Raw genomic sequence first — 17,949 nt, forward strand, 5'->3', positions numbered from 1 at the left:
GTCAACTTTTAAAAAATTATTATTAGATTAATAATTTTTATTTCTATTTAGGTGCTCATGACTTATTAAAAGTTACACACTAACCCTCCTTCTGGCTTTTATAATGCAGGTGTTGATTCCAGTTTGTTTTGTCTGCCTTTTATTGTTCTCATGACAAAACTGTTTTACTCTCAGAAGAAAAACAAATTTAACCAAATCATGCCTTTTATGCAATTTAAGAAGTGTTGAACCACGATATTATCTGAATGACCATGCACTGATTTGCATTTATTTTCTTTATGTTGTTTGAACGTGAATTGTCTTGAACTATACCGAATACATTTTATTTGCACCAAATTTGAAATTTCTATATTAATGGGAAACTGTGGTAACTTTACTCATTAAAAGAAAGAACATTTTAGTCTTAAAGGGAGAGTGTACCTCTTCATCGGGAGAGAAGGAAGAGGGGGAATAAGGGAATAGAAGCTGAAAATAGTTAACAAAATCAAACCCTGGGCTCTTTTACTGCTAAAAGAAAAGAAAAGAAAAGGAAAAAAAAAAAAAGAAGGCAAAATTGAGTGCCCTTCCTTTGTTGGGCAGGACTTTCAAAGTGTTTTCTTGTTTGTGAATTAGAAATAATTCTTACTCTGTGTGTGAGGTTGTTTTCCTGTCTCATGTGTCTCAGGGGCTCATGAGAAGATGGCTTTTCTCTTTGTCTGTTTATTTCTCTGGTCCTGGTCCTGGTCTTAGGTAGCACCTTAGACCATCAATTTTATGTGTTCATCTTCAAGGTAAAATATTTAAAGCCAGAAGTCTCCTCTGAATGACTTGTTTTAATTGTGTCCCACAAATTATAATAAAGTATATTTTCATTATCATTTCTTTGAAAATTTCTTACTTCACTGCTTTAACAAAAATTTTGGCTTCCCTTGAGATGTCTTCTTTGACACATGGTTATTTAGAAAAACGTTAATTTCCAAATATTTGGGCTTTTAAAGATCTTACTGTTTTTTAAAATTTTATCATCAGAGAACATTCAACATTTCATTTTTATGTTTAGAAATTTATTGAGATATGTTTTATGCACACAGGGGAATTTCCCATGTGTACTTGAAAAAACTGTTGAGCAGTTGTTGGGTGTGGGGTCCATAAATGTCATGTTAAGATGGTTACAGTGTTGTTCAAGTCTTGTATCTTTAAAAAAAAAATTTTTTTTTTTAAGTTATAGATGGACACACTATCTTTATTTTTATTTATTTATTTTTTATGTGGTGCTAAGGATTGAACCCAGGGCCTCACGCATTCGGGGCAAGTGCTGTACCACTGAGCTACAACCCCAGGCAAGTCTTCTGTGTCTTAATAATTTTTTTTTCCATTTTCTCAATTACTGAGAGAGAGATGTGGGAATCTCTAGCTATTATTATAGAGTTGTACCATTTCCCCCTTTTGCTATGCTTCGTTTGTTTGTTTCGTATGTTGAAACTCTTGTAGTGGTCCTGGCACACGTAGGAGGGGTTAGCTGCCTCCTTTGTGTTGATGAAGTGTCCTCTTAGTCTGGTAATATTGCTTGGCCTGCAGTTAACACCATCTATCAATGTAGCCCACCAGGTTTCTTTTCCCATCCCTGTACTGTTAACCCACTATAACAGTTAAACAGTCTCTTGTCTATAGTACATAGTGGATTTTCCTTTTTTGTTTATCCAGTCTGACAGTATCTATCATTTTAAAGTAATGATTGGCGTATTTATATGCAGTGTGACTGTCATCTGGTTAGTTTAAACCTTTGTCTGTCCTTGCTATTTATTTATTTTTTAATATGTTTTCTTGGTCCCCCCGCCCCCATTCTTGTCTTTTAGATTAACCAAATAACTTTTAGCATTCCATTTTGATTTTTTTATTGGCTTTTTTAGCAATATTTCTCTTTGTACTTTTAATGTCACCTTAAGGATTAAAATACCATTTTTAACTTATTGCAGCCTTGGTATTTATATTACTTTAAATGTGAGAAGCATAGAGTGGTAAAATCATCACTTTTTTTTTTTTTTTTTGAGTAGTTTTGAGACAGGGTCTTGCTCTTTGCAGAAACTGGCCTAGTATTCCTGAGCTCAAGAGATCTTCCTGCCTCAGCCTCTGGAGTAGCTGCGACGATAGGTACTTGTCACTGCACCCAACTACCTTGCCCTGCCCTTTGTGTTCTTGTTGCTATGTGTTTTAAGTCTACATTCACAATGCAGTGTTACCATTTTTGCTTTAAACAGCTTGTTGTGTTTCAAAAACAATTAAAAGGGGACTGGTTTGTGGCTCAGCGGTAAAGCGCTTACCTCCCATCTGTGAGACCCTGGCTCAATCCTCAGCACCACATAAAAATAAATAGACAAAATAAAGGTATTGCGTTCATCTACAATTAAGGAAAAAAAAAACAATTAAAAGGAAAAAATGCGCTCTTTTATATTTAACCATGTATTGTCCTTTGGGTTTCTCTTTGTGCCCTTCTGGGTTTCCATCTTGTATCTTTTCCCTTCTGTTTGAACAATGCTGTTGTGTTGTTTCCATAGCTCAGTTGGGTTGGTACTGAATTCTCTAAGCCTTTTTAGATCTAAAAATGTCTTAATTTCACCTTCATATTTGGAAGGATGTTGTTGTTGGGTGTAGAATTCTAGGCTGGATTCTTGTCTCCAGGGCTAGGGACTGTCTTGTCTCCATTATTTCTGGTGAGTCAGCTGTCACTTGTTCCCTGGGTGCAGCCATCATTTTTCTCAGGTGGCTTTCAACATTGTCTGTTACTTTCTGGTTTCAGTGGTTTGGCCATGAGGTACCTGGGCACAGGTCTTTCTGGTGGTTTTACTTGGAGGTGGGTAGGTGGTGGTGCTGGGCATGGAACTCAATCACCGAGCCCTATTTTGGATGGAACTCAGGGGCACTCAACATCCCCAGCCCTGTTTTATATTTTATTTAGAGACAGGGTCTGGCTGAGTTTCTCAGTACCTCAACTTTGCTGTTGCTGGCTTTGAACTTGCAATCCTCCTGCCTCAGCCTTCCAAACTACTGAGATTATAGGTATGTACCTTCAGTCTTCCTGTTTTTATCCTTCTAGGCATTTGATAGGATCAAGTATGCACTTTAACAAAACTAGGAGGTGGTAGGGGCAGGGGGTACGTTTGCAGCGCGAGGGATCCAACCCAGGGCTTTGCAGGCGCCAGGCGAGTGCCTTCCACTGAACCACACACACCCTTAGCCCTCCAGCCATGTTTTTGGCAGACAGTTTTTCTTTCCCATTTTATCCTCTCCTCCTAGGATTCCAATTACACGCGTGTCTCAGTGCTCATATTCTCCCACAGAACTCACACACACTTTGTTCTTTCCTTCACCCATTTCTCTGAGTTTTCTTCAGATTGTAAATTACAGAAATAAGAGTTGGTGACTCAAGGAAAAGATCAATGAAACTTTATCTTCTATTAATTGTTAACTAATCAACTTTTTCACTTCAGATATTTTACTTTTCAGTTCTAGAATTTCCATTTGGTTTCTTTTTGATCGTGTCCATCTCTTTCCTGAAATCACCTGTTCACTTGTTATAACCGTATTTTCTTTAACGCCTTGAAAGCTTTTGTAATGGTGGTTTTCGTCATTCCCATCTACTAGTTCCCCACCTGGGTCCACCTCAGTGTCTGTTTCTGTTGACTTTTCCCCCTCTGTTGTCCGGTCACGTCTTTCTGTTTCTTTGCATGTGTGATAGTTGTTTCTCTGTTGGAGCGTCCTGAGTCTTACATTATAGGGAATGTGGATCGCAGGGCATTGGGTTTGTTTTTGGCACGTTGATCCCGTGAGCCTCGCTTCTGTCCGTGTGTCTCATGTGTTAACATTTGAATTCGGTCCAAGGAGGACTCTGACTCTCGAGTGAGATCTTTATTTCTAATGCGTGGCCTCCCTGGCATCCCGAGAACACCCTCATGGGGAGCTTTTCTTTCTAGTTGGGCAGAACCTGGCACCTCCTACCACTGCATGACCTCCAGCTCCCTTTGGTCCTGGGCTGCTTGGGCCTCGATCTGTCCATGGACAGTCAAGCTCTTGGCAAATTATCTTTGGTAAATCCTACAGAGACTCCTGGGGCCTCCCCGCCACCCTCTGCAGCTCTGGCCCACAAATCCCAGAAGCTTATGCAACTTGGAACAACCATCTCTTTTTCCTTGACTTGGGGAAACTACAGTTCTGTGCGGGCAGAAAACGCCCCAGGCAGAAAGCCAGCCTGTTTGGGGCCACCTCCCATATTTCCTTCTGTCAGTGCTCAGGCCCCGGGTGCCTGTGGTTCAGTACCTAAGGACAGACGGCTGCTTCCTCTGTTGTGTCCAAGTGTGTGATTTTGCAGTGGAAGGCGAAACCAGACCCGTTGCTCCTTGGTGGCCGGAAGCCTAGGCGTGGTGTTCTGCGTCTTCTTGAACGTTTTTTCTTATCCCAGCAGGAGTGTGACAGACTTTATTTTGACAGAGTCTCGGTTTCTGGGTTGACTGCGGGACCTTCCTTAACTTCTGTTGCCGCCTGAGTGCTGGAGCTGGTAGAGCCTGGCCTTCAGTCCACCTGCATCCCAGATGTGCCTGGTGGCAAGCAGCCCCCACCACCCAGAGGAGCTGTGTCTTTGGCACAGATTGTCACCAGTCAGTACCCTCTTACCCCTAGTAAGCAGCAGTGATAGTGTGTGAACAGCAGTTCAAGTTGGACAGTTGCCTTTGAAGTTTCTTAAAAATGATCAGTTTAAGATCAAATTTGGTGGCCGTTTGGTCCTATTTTCACTATTACAATTAGCTCTCAAATATCTCCTCCTTTAAAACCTGCGGTATATTTTCTGCATGCAGCTGACGTGTATTTGTGTGTGACATTGGTCTCAAAAATATTTTCAGATAGATTTCAGTAATTAAGACACAGTGAGTTTTTCCTGGAATGCCTGTGTATGTATAGGCACACGCACACACGGACACGTACATGCACACACGTGCACACACACAGCACACTCGCAGATATATTTTGTAGGTGATTCGCTTTGTTTGCTTGAAGTGTTTTAAGTGCACCTGGCCCCTCCCTTCCATCCACACCGTGCCGTCCTCTTGCCTGGGCTACTGTGGCAGCCCCCCATGCGCCCCCTCTCCAGGCATCTCCTGGTCAGTCACTTCTACAGTTTCCTCTGCCTGAGTTTCTCACTGTCACGTAAAAACCACACCCTCACCCTTCCCCATTCTCCCAGTCTCTGGCTTCCTTTCTCTGTACAGTTTCTTCTCCTTGGCACCCAGGGCCCTTCCTGCTCACAGTGCCCCTCAGTGGGCACCTTCTTCCCAGTTTACTGGGCCAGCGTGCTGACCGTCACCTCCCTCTGAATCACAGGTGTTTGTGTGCATGTCTGGTGCTGTCTCTGGAGATGGGAAGACGTGGCTCATCAGTTGTCCTGTCTGTGGGTACCCCTGGTGTCCTTCTCCTAGAAGATGCTCAGTAATGACTGATCATTTCTCTTGGGATTTTGTGATCCAGGCAGGGTGAGGATCTAGAATTTCCATTCACAGAATGAGGGAAGCAAGACTCCGGGTTTCGCCTTCCAGTGCAAAATCATCACACTCTCACCACACTGAGAGTTACTGATAGATAGTTACTGACAGATTTTTGTTTTTGTTTTTTACTTTTGAAAATTAATTAATTTATTTTTTATTAGTTCTAATTAGTTATACATGACAGCAGAATGCCTTTTGACACAAATGGAGCACAACTTCTCGTTCCTCTGGCTGTACATGGTGCAGTTACTCCAGTAGTGGAATCATACATGATGTAGGGTAGTGATGTCCTTCCCATCCCCACTGCCCATCCCTTCCCTCCCCTCCACACAAACCAAAGTTCCTTTATTCTTCCCTTACCACTATTCCCCCCTACCCCCTGCCCATGGATCAGCATCCACTTACAGAGAAAACATTTGGCTTTTGGTTTTTTGGGGTTGGCTTATTTCACTTAACATGATATTCTCTAGTTCCATCCATTTACCTGCAAATGCCATAATTTTATTCTTCTTTAAGACTGAGTAATATTCCATTGTGTATATATTTATCCATTTATCTGTTGAAGGGCATCTAAGTTGGTTCCATAATTTAGTTATTGTAAATTGAACTGATATAAACATCGATGTGGCTGTAAATGTATTATGCTGATTTTAAGTCCTTTGGGTATAAACTGAGGAGTGGGGTGGCTGGGTCAAATGGTGGTTCCATTCTAAGTTTTCTGAGGTATCTCCATATTGCTTTCCATAGTGTTTGCACCAATTTGCAGTCCCACCAGCAATGTGTGAGTGTACCTTTTTCCTCACATCCTCGCCAACACTTATTATTGCTTGTATTCTTGATAATTGCCATTCTGACTGGAGAAAACTGGAATCTTAGAGTATTCAATTTGTATTTCTCTAGTTACTAGAGATTATGAACATTTTTTCATATGTTTGACGATCAGTTGTATTTCTTCTTCTGTGAAGTATCTGTTCAATTCCTTAATCCATTTATTGATTGGGTTATTTGTTTTTTTTTGATGTTAATTTTTTTGAGTTCTTTATATGTCCTGGAGATTAGTGCTCTATCTGATGTGCATGTGGTAAAGATTTTCTCCTATTCTGTAGGCTCTCTCTTCATGTTATTGATTGTTTCTTTTGCTGAGAAAAAGCATTTTAGTGTGAATTCATCCCATTTATTGATTCTTGATTTTACTTCTTATGTTTTAGGAGTCTTGTTAAGGAAGTCAGATCCTAGGCCAACATGGTGAAGATTTGGGCCTATTTTTTTTTCTTCCTGCTTTTAGGTACAGGGTCTCTGTTCTAGTGACTACATCTTTGATCCATTTTGAGTTCATTTTTGTGCAAGATGAGAGATAGGTTTAATTTCATTGTGCTACATATGGATTTCCAGTTTTCCCAGCACGATTTGTTGAAGAGGCTATCTTTTCTCCAGTGAATGTTTTTGGTGCTTTTTTTCTAATATGAGATAACCATATTTATGTGGGTTTGTCTCTGTATCCTCTGTGTTGTACCATTTGTCTACAAGTCCATTTTGGTGTCAACACCATGCTGTTTTTGTAACTATTGCTCTGTAGTATAGTTTAAGGTCTGGTATAGTGATGCCTCCTGCTTCACTCTTCTTGCTAAGGATTGCTTTGGCTATCTTGGGTCTCTTATTTTTCTAAATGAATTTCATGATTTCTTTTTCTATTTCTATGAAGAATGTCATTGGGATTTTAATAGGAATTAAAAATTAAAAATCTGTATAACAGTTTTGTAGTATGGATATTTTGACAATATTAATTCTGCCTATTCAGGAGCATGGGAGATCTTTCCATCTTCTTCAGTTTTTTTCTTTAGAGTTCTGTAGTTTTCATTGTACAGGTTTTTTTTTTTTTTAACCTCTTTTGTTTGAATAATTCCCAAGTGACTTATTTATTTATTTATTGAGGCTATTGTGAATGGGTGATTTTCCTAATTTCTCTTGCAGTGGATTCATCACTTATGTATAGAAATGCATTTGATTTAATGGTAGTGATTTTATATCCTGCTACTTTGCTGAATTCATTTATGAGTTCTAGAAGTTTTCTGGTGGAATTTTTTGGATCCTCTAGGTATAGAATGATGTCATCAGCAAATAGTGATAGTTTGAGTTTTTCTTTTCCTATGTGTATCGCTTTAATTTCTTTCATCTGTCTGATTGCTCTAGCTAGAGTGTCAAGGACTGTGTGGAATAGAAGTGGTGAAAGAGGGCATCCCTGTCTTGTTCCAGAGGGAATGCCGTCAATTTTTCTCCATTTAGAATGATGTTGGCCTGGGGCTTAGCATAGATAGCTTTTACAATGTTGAGGTATGTTCCTACTATTCCTAGTTTTTCTAGTGTTGAGTATGAAGAGGTGCAGTATTTTGTTAAATGCTTTGTCTGTATTGAGATAATCATATGATTCTTGTCGTTAAGTCTATTGATGGTGATTTATTACGTTTATTGATTTTCGGATGTTGAGCCAACCTTGCATCTCTGGGATGAACCCCATTTCATCATGGTGTGCTATTTTTTTTTTTTTTTAATGTTCTTTGCCAGAATTTTATTGAGAATTTTTGTGTCTATGTTCATCAGGGATATTGGTCTAAAGTTTTCTTTCCTTTGATATCTTTGTCTGGTTTGGGTATCAGGGTGATACTAGCTTCATAGAATGCGTTTGGAAGGGTCCCCTCCTTTTCTCTTCATGGAATAATTTGAGGAGTATTGGTGTTAGTTCTTCTTGGAAGGCCTTGTAGAACTAGCATGAGAACCCATCTGGTCCTGGGGCTTTTCTTGGTTTGTAGGCTTTTGATGGCGTCTTCTGTTTCCTTGCTTGAAATTGATCTGTTTAAATTTTGTATATCCTCCTGCTTCAGTTTGAGCAGTTATTATGCCTCTAGAAATTTGGAGGGGTCTTCGATATTTTCCATTTTACTGGAATATAAATTTTTAAAATAGTTTCTATTTATCTTCTGTATTTCAAGTGTCTGTTGTTTCCTTTTTCATCACGGATAATAGTAATTTGAGTTTTCTCTCTCCTTTTTGTTAGGGTGACTAAAGGTTTATCAATTTTATTTATTTTTTTCAAAGAACTAGCTTTTTGTTTTCAATTGTTTCTGTGGTTTCAATTTCATTGATTTCAGTCCTGATTTTAATTATTTCCTATCTTCTACTACTTTTGGTGTTGATTTGTTCTTCTTTTTTTTAGGGTTTTGAGATGTAATGTCAGTCCTATATTTGTTGACTTCTTATTCTTCTGATGAATGGACTCAATGCAACAAACTTTACTCTTAGCACTGCTTTCACAGTGTCCCAGGGATTTTGGTAATGAAGTATCAGAATTTTCATTTACCTCTAAGAATTTTTTTTAATCTCCTCCTTGATGTCTTCTGGTATCTGTGCATCATTCAATAGCGTATTGTTTAGTCTGCAGGTGTTAGAGTAGCTTCTATTTTTTATTTTATCATTGATTTTTAATTTAATTTATTATGGTCTGATAGACATGGTCTGTTTTAGAGAAGGATCCCATCCATGTGCTGTTGAGAAAAAACTGTATTCACTTGTTGATGGATGAAATATTCTATCTATGTCTGTTAAGTCTAAATTATTGATTGTATTATTTAGTTCTATAGTTTCTTTGTTTAGTTTTTTATTTGGAAGATCTATCCAGTGATGAGAAAGTTGTATTAAAGTCACACACAGTATTATTGTGTTGTGGTCTATTTGATTCTTGCAATTGCGAAGGGTTTATTTGATATATGTAGATGCTTCATTGTTTGGAGCATAGGTATTTATGATTGTTATGTCTTGTTGGTGTATGATTCCCTTAAGCAGTATAAAATGACCTTCTTTATCCCTTCAGTCTGACTTTGGTTTGAAATTCACTTGGTCTAATATGAGGGCTTGTTTACGTGATCCATGTTTTTTCCCATCCTTCCAACTTCAGTCTATGGATGTCTTTTCCTATGAAATGAGTCTCTTGAAGGCAGCATATTGTTGTTGTTTTTTAAAAATCCAATCTGCCAGTCTATGTCTTTTAATTGATGAGTTTAGGCTATTAAAATTCAGGGTTATTATTGAAATATGGTTTGTATTCCCAGTCATTTTGGTTCATTTTTGGTTTTTAACTTGACTTGATTTCTCCTTTGATTGGCTTTTCCTTTAGTGGAGTTTTTCCCTTTGCTGACTTTCATTGTTGTTTTCATTTCCTCCTCATTGGATATTTTGCAGAGAATGTTCTTTATTGCAGACTTTCTCATTGTTAATTCTTTTAACTTTTGTTTATCATGGAAGGTTTTGAATTTCATCATCAAATCTGAAGCTTAATTTTGCTGTGTATAAGATTCTTGGTTGGCACCCGTTTTCTTCTAGAGCTTGGTGTATGTTGTTCCAGGATCTCCTGGCTTTGAGGGTCTGGGTTGAGAAATCTGATATATGAATTGGTCTCCCCCGATATGTGATCTGAAACTTTCCTCTTGCATCTTTTAAGATTCTATCCTTATTCTGTATGCTAGGCATTTTCATTATAATGTGCCTTGTTGTGAATCTGTTGTAATTTTGTACATTTGGTGTCCTGTAAGCCTCTTATATTTGATTTTCCAATTCATTCTTCATGTTTGGGAAATTCTGAAGAAATTGTGCATTCCTTTAGTTTGTATATCTGTGCCTTCCTCTATCCTGATAATCCTTAGAGTTGGTCTTTTCATGTTATCCCATAGTTCTTGGAGGTTTTTTTTGTGGTTTCTTATCTTCATTATGTGGTCAACTTTATCTTCAAGATTATATATTTTGTCTTCATTGCCTGAGGCACTGTCTACCATGTGACCTAGTCTGTTAGTGATGCTTTCTGTTGAATTTTTTATTTCGTTTATTGTTTCCTTCATTTCAAGGATTTCTGTTTTGTTTTTTTTTTCTTTCCCAGAATCTCTTTATTCTTGAAGTAATCTTTTACTACCTGTATCTCTATCTCTTTGTTGGAGTGAGCAATTGTTGCTTATGTTTGCGCTCATAAGAGCATTTTTGCTTTGCAGATCATTTAAATTATGTACATTCTGAACAACTTCTGTGACATTTCATCTACTGTGCTGTCAATGAATTCTATTATTGTACATCTTGGTTTGTTGGGGGCACCTTCTTCCCTTCATGTTGTCCATGTGTCTTCCTCTAGCAGTGCAGATCCCCAGGGTAATACAGTTTCTACCCTATAATCTTATAGTGTTCCTGCAGGATACCAATACCTCACCTCTGAAGGAGAGATCAGTATTTACAGCACCCAGTGTGAACAACGTGCAGCCTTAAACCAAATAGCTCCTATTTAAACAGTTACAGTTTTGTTGCAATAAACAGAAATGATGTGTTAGATTAATCTTACGATATAAACAGTAGGTTTGCATAAGGGTCTACAGTTTCTAACGGTGGACAGTGAGAGAGCAGGGGTGGTGTGGGGTGTCGGATGTGGGGTTTGTGAGGTAGGAGGTGAGAATATAGAGTGAAGATCACAGGAAGAGTGAAAGAGGAATCGAGATGTGGGCTAGCAGGGATACCTCTGCTGGAACCAAGCCTGCGGGGACCTTGGTGATGGTCTTACAGATTCTAGCTATTATCTCTAGATGGAAGTAGGCATGTCCCTAGTGGGTGGCCTTGGCAGCTTCATATCTGTAGGTACCTTGATGTTAGGCTTCTAGGCCCAACAGGTGTCTTAAGATGGAAGATTCCCTAACTAAAGATGGTGGTGGTGCCAGCAGGGGGAACCTAGATAGAGGCAATCGCTTTCAGAGATGTGGCTGAGAGGGCAAGCCATGTGGGGGCATTGGGCAGCCTGTTTTGAGACCCAGCCCTGTGGTGTGCAGTGCTGTGGTAGGCTGCTGCCTCTGTGCCCTGTCTGTTGTCCCAAGGTGGAGGCTAGCATGTGTGTGTGTGTATGGGGTGATTGCAGTGCCCTAGATGAAAGTGGCTGGGAGAGCCACATGTTGGTTGAGGGGACGCACAGTGCAGTGCATGCACGTTGCTTTCCTCCTCTGTGGATGCACAGTTACTCATTCCGTATTTATAATCCAAGTCCTATAATTTGTTTTCTTTGGCTATCTCACTTGGCTCAGAATTATTTGGTAGGTGGTTCAGTGTGAGTGTACGTGCTTTTCTATATTGGATGCAATCACATTCATTAAAAAGCGAGGTGCGATCTTTCCCACTTCCTTCTCTTTTCTTTGATGTCCTTGGATACCACAGCTGCTTGGAGCCCTTCTTAAAGCTGCTGTCAAGAGTCACCTTGGCCTTTACAATGCACAAGTCCCCAGGAAAATGTGCTGTTTTCTACATGCGATGCAGTATCACCTAGCAATACGATTCTCCCCTCTCCTCTTTTCCTCCAGGCACTTCGTCTTAGTAACATGGCCATGGGGAAGACGACCACAGGCCAGATAGTCAACCTGTTGTCCAATGATGTGAACAAGTTTGACCAGGTAAATCCAGGGGCGCCTTTTTCCATGCGTGCCTCTTTTTTAGTTTAACCTATTGTGATGGCAGGTTTTTGGTGCAGACCAGTATTCTTTTGAGGACGTAAGACAGAGGCTTTTTTTTTTAAATGTACATCTCACTTCTCCTGGTATCATTTAGATGCAGGAATACATTGTTATCCTGTAGATTCAGGTTTGGGTTTTTTGCACGTCCCATACATCATCTTTGAATAATATGTATGCAGACCACAGTGATTCTGCCCAGCTGGCTTGACCACCTAGCTGTCCTCCATTGTCCCTTCTTAACTCTTAGTATGTGGCAGTGGGACAGCATGCTGAATTGTCTTTCTCTTTTTCTAGAGGTAAACTCCTGGGGGGCAGGTGGGCTGAATCTTTTCCCTGTGGCCTGTAGGAATCCTTTGCTACATAATGCCAAATGGGTGGTCCCTAGTTAGAATAAGCAACTTTCCTCTATTCAGCCAGTTACTTTTTACACTTACCTAATAGTTGTAACACAAAATATGGGACATTTTAGCTTCTGGTCAAATCTATCTTGCACAGGGGCCACTTCTTTTTCAGTTATTCATCAAAAATAAACTAAGTTTCCTCCTTCCCTGCTTAATGTCAGGGGTGAAGATTTTAGTTTGTTCCTGAAGAAGCTTGAAACCTGTCCAGGAGTTATGTATGTATTTATATAGCTAAGCAGTGGCTGGAGAAGGTAGCAGGTACCATGGTATAGCACCCCCTAAAGTACTAGGGAGCCCCAGGGGAGATGGGACCTAATTATGCCACACAGAGAGTTCTGGGATGTTCTGAGATCCTCTGTGAGTTAGACTAGTTCAGAGTCTTCCTTCTGCTTCCAGTCAAGTGCTCTTGAAAGGGCCTGAAGGCCCTCTGTGGCCCCACATGGCTTCATCTGCAAGAGACACTTGAATTTCCACCTCTCAGGTTTGAAGTCCGCTCTGGTCATTTTTGGAGCAGAGCATTTCTGTGCTGTGTTCGTACTGGATTTTTTTTTTTTTTTTGTAATCTTCTTTTATCTAGTCCTAAGAACATGTTGTCTTTTCCTTTGAAGGTGACAATCTTTTTACACTTTCTGTGGGCGGGGCCGCTGCAGGCCATTGCTGTGACTGCCCTTCTCTGGATGGAAATAGGAATATCATGTCTTGCGGGAATGGTGGTTCTGGTTATCCTCCTGCCTCTGCAAAGCTGCATTGGGAAGCTGTTTTCCTCCCTGCGGTAAGAGAAGTACTAATTTGGAAACAGTGTCACTGTGTGGTAACAGGCACCACCTGCCTGATGCTTCTGTTCAGACACAAAATAAATGCCTCTGATTAAAAATAAATGCCTCTCTTCTTTGCATGTGTCACAAACTCTTCAGGCTTAGCTGAAGGCCAGTGTTAAAGGGGGAAGGTAAAGGCCCTCACTGCTACCAGCTGCCTTTTCACGCATTGTGGTCTCACCAAGTAGGTGAGCAGAAGTTGGATATGTAGAAGTTATTTAAATGTATCTTAAAGAATAATAAATTAAAATATTTCATAGGCCCACTTCTAATTGCATATATTTTTATCACCTGTGTTTTGGCACTATTTTTTTGTATGCATTATTTTTTATTTTTGGGGGTACTGGGATTGATCTCAGGGGTACTCAACCACTGAGCCACATCCCCAGCCCTATTTTATATTTTATTTAGAGACAGGGTCTCACTGAGTTGCTTAGTGTCTCTGTTTTGCCAAGGCTGGCTTTGAACTCACGATCCTCCTGCCTCCTGAGAAACTGGGATTACAGGCGCGTGCCATGGCTTGTGGGCTATTTTTAATTTGATGTTTCCATTAAATTAGAAACTCCCCAAGGGCAGGGTCAGTCTTAATGACATAAAGTCTCACAGTCCTAGCAGCATATATGTTAGAAAACATGGCTGTCAGCAAAGAGCTTGATGATGGTAGAAGTGACTTAGACTTGAAGCAGGTGCCAGAGTTGGAAGTGGGTCATTGTGAGGGTGGCAGGTGGTGGAGATGCCCTGCTGTTTGATGTACCTGATCACTTTCTTCTGTGCCTTTGCTTGTGGTGTTTGCTCTACCGGAGAATTTCCTCTCCCCTCTTTGCTTTTCCTTGGAGGCCCTGTTCCAGGGTCCTGGTGTGTTGGAGCCCTGTTGCTTTCTCCTTTCCCCATGGAACAACCAACAGCCCTCTCACCCCTGCCCTGCAGCGCTTTATTCCTGCTTCATTCCACCCCTGCCAACCATGCCACTGTCAGAGCCGGAGGCCTTGCTGCCTCCCCGACCTGGGTGCCCCTCGAGGGCCACTTTCCCCTCTTCCTTAGGGGGTGTTGCAAATGCTCCAAACACTCATGGAGCTGGGTGCGTTGTCAGCTTCCTCACTGTGCCTTGGTCCACTTGTCCTGTGAGAAGGACCTGCCTGTGTCATCAGCAGATCTGGAGGGAAGCTTTTGGTCCCTGGTCTGGGCCCATGCCCCCTGCTGATAAGGAAAGGCGTGGCTCATCCCTCTTGTCTGTCCCCCTTAGGAGTAAAACTGCAGCTTACACGGATGCCAGGATCAGGACCATGAATGAAGTTATAACTGGAATAAGAATAATAAAGATGTATGCTTGGGAGAAGTCATTTGCAGACCTCATTACCAACTTGAGAAAGTAAGTTTTTGTGTTCATCGTACCATATTTTTGTGCTTTTCTATTTTCTGTTTTTACTGAAGGAGTTTAGAAGTCATTCTGTGCTTACACATGAGGGTGAACTTAAGTATGACCCGAACCAGCCCTGCACGTGGTAGAGGGTCAAGCAGAATGGCACCAGACGCCATGCTCACCTGGGCCTCCAGTCTCTGTTCTCCTACAGCAAAAGTCATGAGGCTTCTTTGTGATACAAAACTGAAATTCTACATGTTTCTGAACATTCCAAACCCCCATAAGTAAGGATTTCCAGATGCCAGAGTTTGAGACTGTTTTATGCTAATGTAATCAGAGGGCAGATGATAGAGATTGGTTATGTCTGTATGATGCCAAACTATATAAATGGGTGTTATTCATTAGAAACAGCTATAGAAATACTGGTGTTTTTCTTTTTTCTTTTTTGGTTCCAGGGGCATGTAACCATGGAGCCACATTCCCAGCATAATCCTTTTTCTTTCTTTTTTTAAATTTAGAGACAGAGTCTCACTGAGTTGCTTAGGGCCTCACTAAATAGCTGAGGCTGGCTTTGAACTCCCAATCCTCCTGCCTCAGCCTTCCCAGCTGCGGGGTGTTCTTTATGTGTTCGTACGAGGGACTTACAAGTTTCTGGTAGCCCCTGGCCACCTCTCACTTTTGCACTCTTGTCGGTACTCCCGGTGTTCAGATGTGCTCTTTGCTTCATTCTTCTGGCTTCTTCCAAACTTGCAGCCCTCTCTGCCTTTACCATAGCTTCTCCTGCCTCTCCTGTGTCTCTGTGAGGTTTCCTGCTAGCTACTCTCTCCAGTGTTTTGGGGTCTCACAGCTTTGGGGTTGTTTATTCTCTTTTTCCATGAGTTCCTACGGGGGACAGGCTGTGTCTTGCTTATCTTACTGACATCAGTGGGATGCCTGGCCCAGGACTTATAGCTATGAATACTTATTGAATGAATTTGATAGGATGATTCTTCTGATTGACTCACGGTGACTTCAGCATCATTCAGATGGAAAAGCAAAGTGGTCACCTAGTGCTCTGTGTGGTCTTTGGAGGAAGCTGCCCCAGGGCCTGTGCTTGCAAATGTTTCCATAATGTAACAAAGGGGCCACATTCACAGGGCACTCTGTTTCATGACTTCTGATGATGCTTCTTGAAAAACAAATGCATTCGACTATCTTTTCCAGGAAGGAAATTTCCAAGGTCCTGAGAAGCTCCTACCTCAGAGGGATGAATTTGGCATCATTTTTCGTTGCAAATAAAATCATCCTGTTTGTGACCTTCACCACCTACGTGCTGCTCGGCAACGTGATCACAGCCAGTCGTGTATTTGTGGCAATGACACTGTATGGGGCTGTGCGGTTGACGGTCACCCTGTTCTTCCCCTCAGCCATCGAGAGAGTGTCTGAAGCAGTCGTCAGCATTCGAAGAATCAAGGTGTGGTGGCAGACAATGTTAAAGTCGTAGGTGGATACAATGGTGCCTTCTTTTTACTGTCACTGTTCTGGTTAGGGAAGTTTAACTCTTTCAGCACCAGCACACACAGTCAGTCCAAAATGTGGTATGTTTCTTAGGTAGAGTGTAGTGAACATGGCACAAGAATTGTTGCTCACTTAGGGGCAGCAGCACGGGGCCCTGGATGTAGGAATGAGGACTGCAGGAGCGAGGAGCATGTCCAGAAGCAGGAGAAGCAAACACATTTCCTCCCGGGGCCAGCTGGAGTATCTAGGCAGGGCTGTGTGCAGTGCTGAGTGGAAGCTACTTTGGGCTGGAAGGAAAATCCCTGCAGCTTGGACAGGAAGGATGGCCTGCACTTCACAAGGTCATCCCTGCTGAAAAGGACGGGTTCTTTTCTCCACAGATGGTTTGCTTGTTGATGTCTGGGTGTACCTTTTGGATCCTGCCCTTTTCCTCCTTGTCCTCTCTTCACTTTTTCTTAATTTCAAGGAGCCTGTCTCTAGAAGGCTTCTTCCTGTACAAGCTATTGATTTCTACAATGCTGCTGTTGCTTTTCCTAAAGAGCGGTCCCTAAATCGCTAGCGGCAAATGATTTGCGAAGTCAAGATAAGGGCCTGTCTCCTCATGGGTCTCAAGTATTTGTGTGTCGATGAGCCTGTCTAAGATGAGGATTAATGGGCTGTGTGAGAGGGCCTGGGAAGGACTTCAGGATCGAAGCTTTAAAATACTTGTTTTGCTCCTGGGTCTCAGTAGTGCTGGATGTCCAATAACAGACCTCCAGTGAACTCACATGACCCTGTGTGGGATTTTTTTTGGGGGGTTGGGGGATTGGGGATTTTCATTAAAGACAAGATTTTTTTTAAGTGATAAAATTTAAAAGTTTATTTTATAAAATGTAATTACTGGGCTGGGACTATGACTCAGTGGTATAGCACTTACCTAGCACGTGTGAATAAAGGTCCATCAACATCTAAATTTTTTTTTTAGATGTAATTACTCATAGAGTCCTAAGCTTCTCATTTTTTTTTCTGTCATGATCAAGGAACACTTTTAAGGGATGATCCATGCAGCTCAATATATATATATATATATATATATATATATATATATATTTTTTTTTTTTTTTTTTCTTCTTCTTGTGATGGTGTACACCTATTGTCCCAGAGACTCAGGAGGCTGAGGTAGGAGGATCCAAGTTAGAGGCCAGCCTGGACATCTTAGTGGGATCCTTGAAAAAGAAAAAGAAAAAGAAAAATTTATATAGCTTTTGCATCCTGAAAGAAAATGCTGAAGAATTCACTTCAGCCATAGTGCACTTCTAAGTATACATACCCTGTAACTTCTCCCGATGCTGCTTCTCAGGTGTTGAGCTGTTGTCCTCTTGCTGTTGCTCCTTCTGGCCTTGCTGCCTGGGGCTTGGGTGTCTGTGCGCTGCCCAGTGTGTCTCATCCTGACAACAGTCCAGGAGATAAGCATTCAGTGTTCCTGCTGTGCAGAGAAGGAAACAGCTTCCTAATGGCAGCAGAAGCATCCTGTCACATGTGTGCACCTGGCTTCCCAGGAGACTGGGAAGAGTGGTCCTTTTTCTTGACAGCCACATACCAGCTAAAGATGCAGGGTCTTGTTACCTTAGAAGATGGAGAACAGATTTTCAGGACAGCCAGCATTTTCTGCCATATGTGCAAAATTTGGGGAGGGGGAGGAGGTGCTAGGGGACATCCAGGTTGTTTATTTAATTACTGTGCCACTGTGGCTTCTCTAATTGGATTTTGTCTGGCATGTGAGAAGCAAGAGGGTGTTTGCCTATTATTATTATGTTAGGTTTTAATAATAAGTAGGAATTTATTCAGTTAAATTGCATC

At 41.2% G+C, this 17,949-nt stretch overlaps 1 protein-coding gene across 3 annotated transcripts in view; it reads left to right on the forward strand.

Moving 5' to 3' along the window:
* The window catches only part of Abcc4 (ATP binding cassette subfamily C member 4), a 223,627-nt gene that overhangs the window by 65,159 nt on the left and 140,519 nt on the right, over positions 1–17,949 (forward strand). For all 3 annotated transcript variants that reach the window (XM_046454931.2, XM_046454929.2, XM_046454930.2), the window contains 4 exons: positions 11,888–11,977; positions 13,047–13,210; positions 14,497–14,622; positions 15,817–16,066. In XM_046454931.2, coding sequence (XP_046310887.1) covers positions 11,888–11,977; positions 13,047–13,210; positions 14,497–14,622; positions 15,817–16,066 — 630 coding nt within the window. The remainder of the gene's footprint in view (positions 1–11,887; positions 11,978–13,046; positions 13,211–14,496; positions 14,623–15,816; positions 16,067–17,949) is intronic.

The sequence above is a fragment of the Marmota monax genome, unplaced genomic scaffold (genome assembly GCF_021218885.2).
Source record: "Marmota monax isolate L192 unplaced genomic scaffold, Marmota_monax_Labrador192_F-V1.1 WCK01_AAM20220418_F8-fsc00026, whole genome shotgun sequence".
NCBI classification, from domain to species: domain Eukaryota; kingdom Metazoa; phylum Chordata; class Mammalia; order Rodentia; family Sciuridae; genus Marmota; species Marmota monax.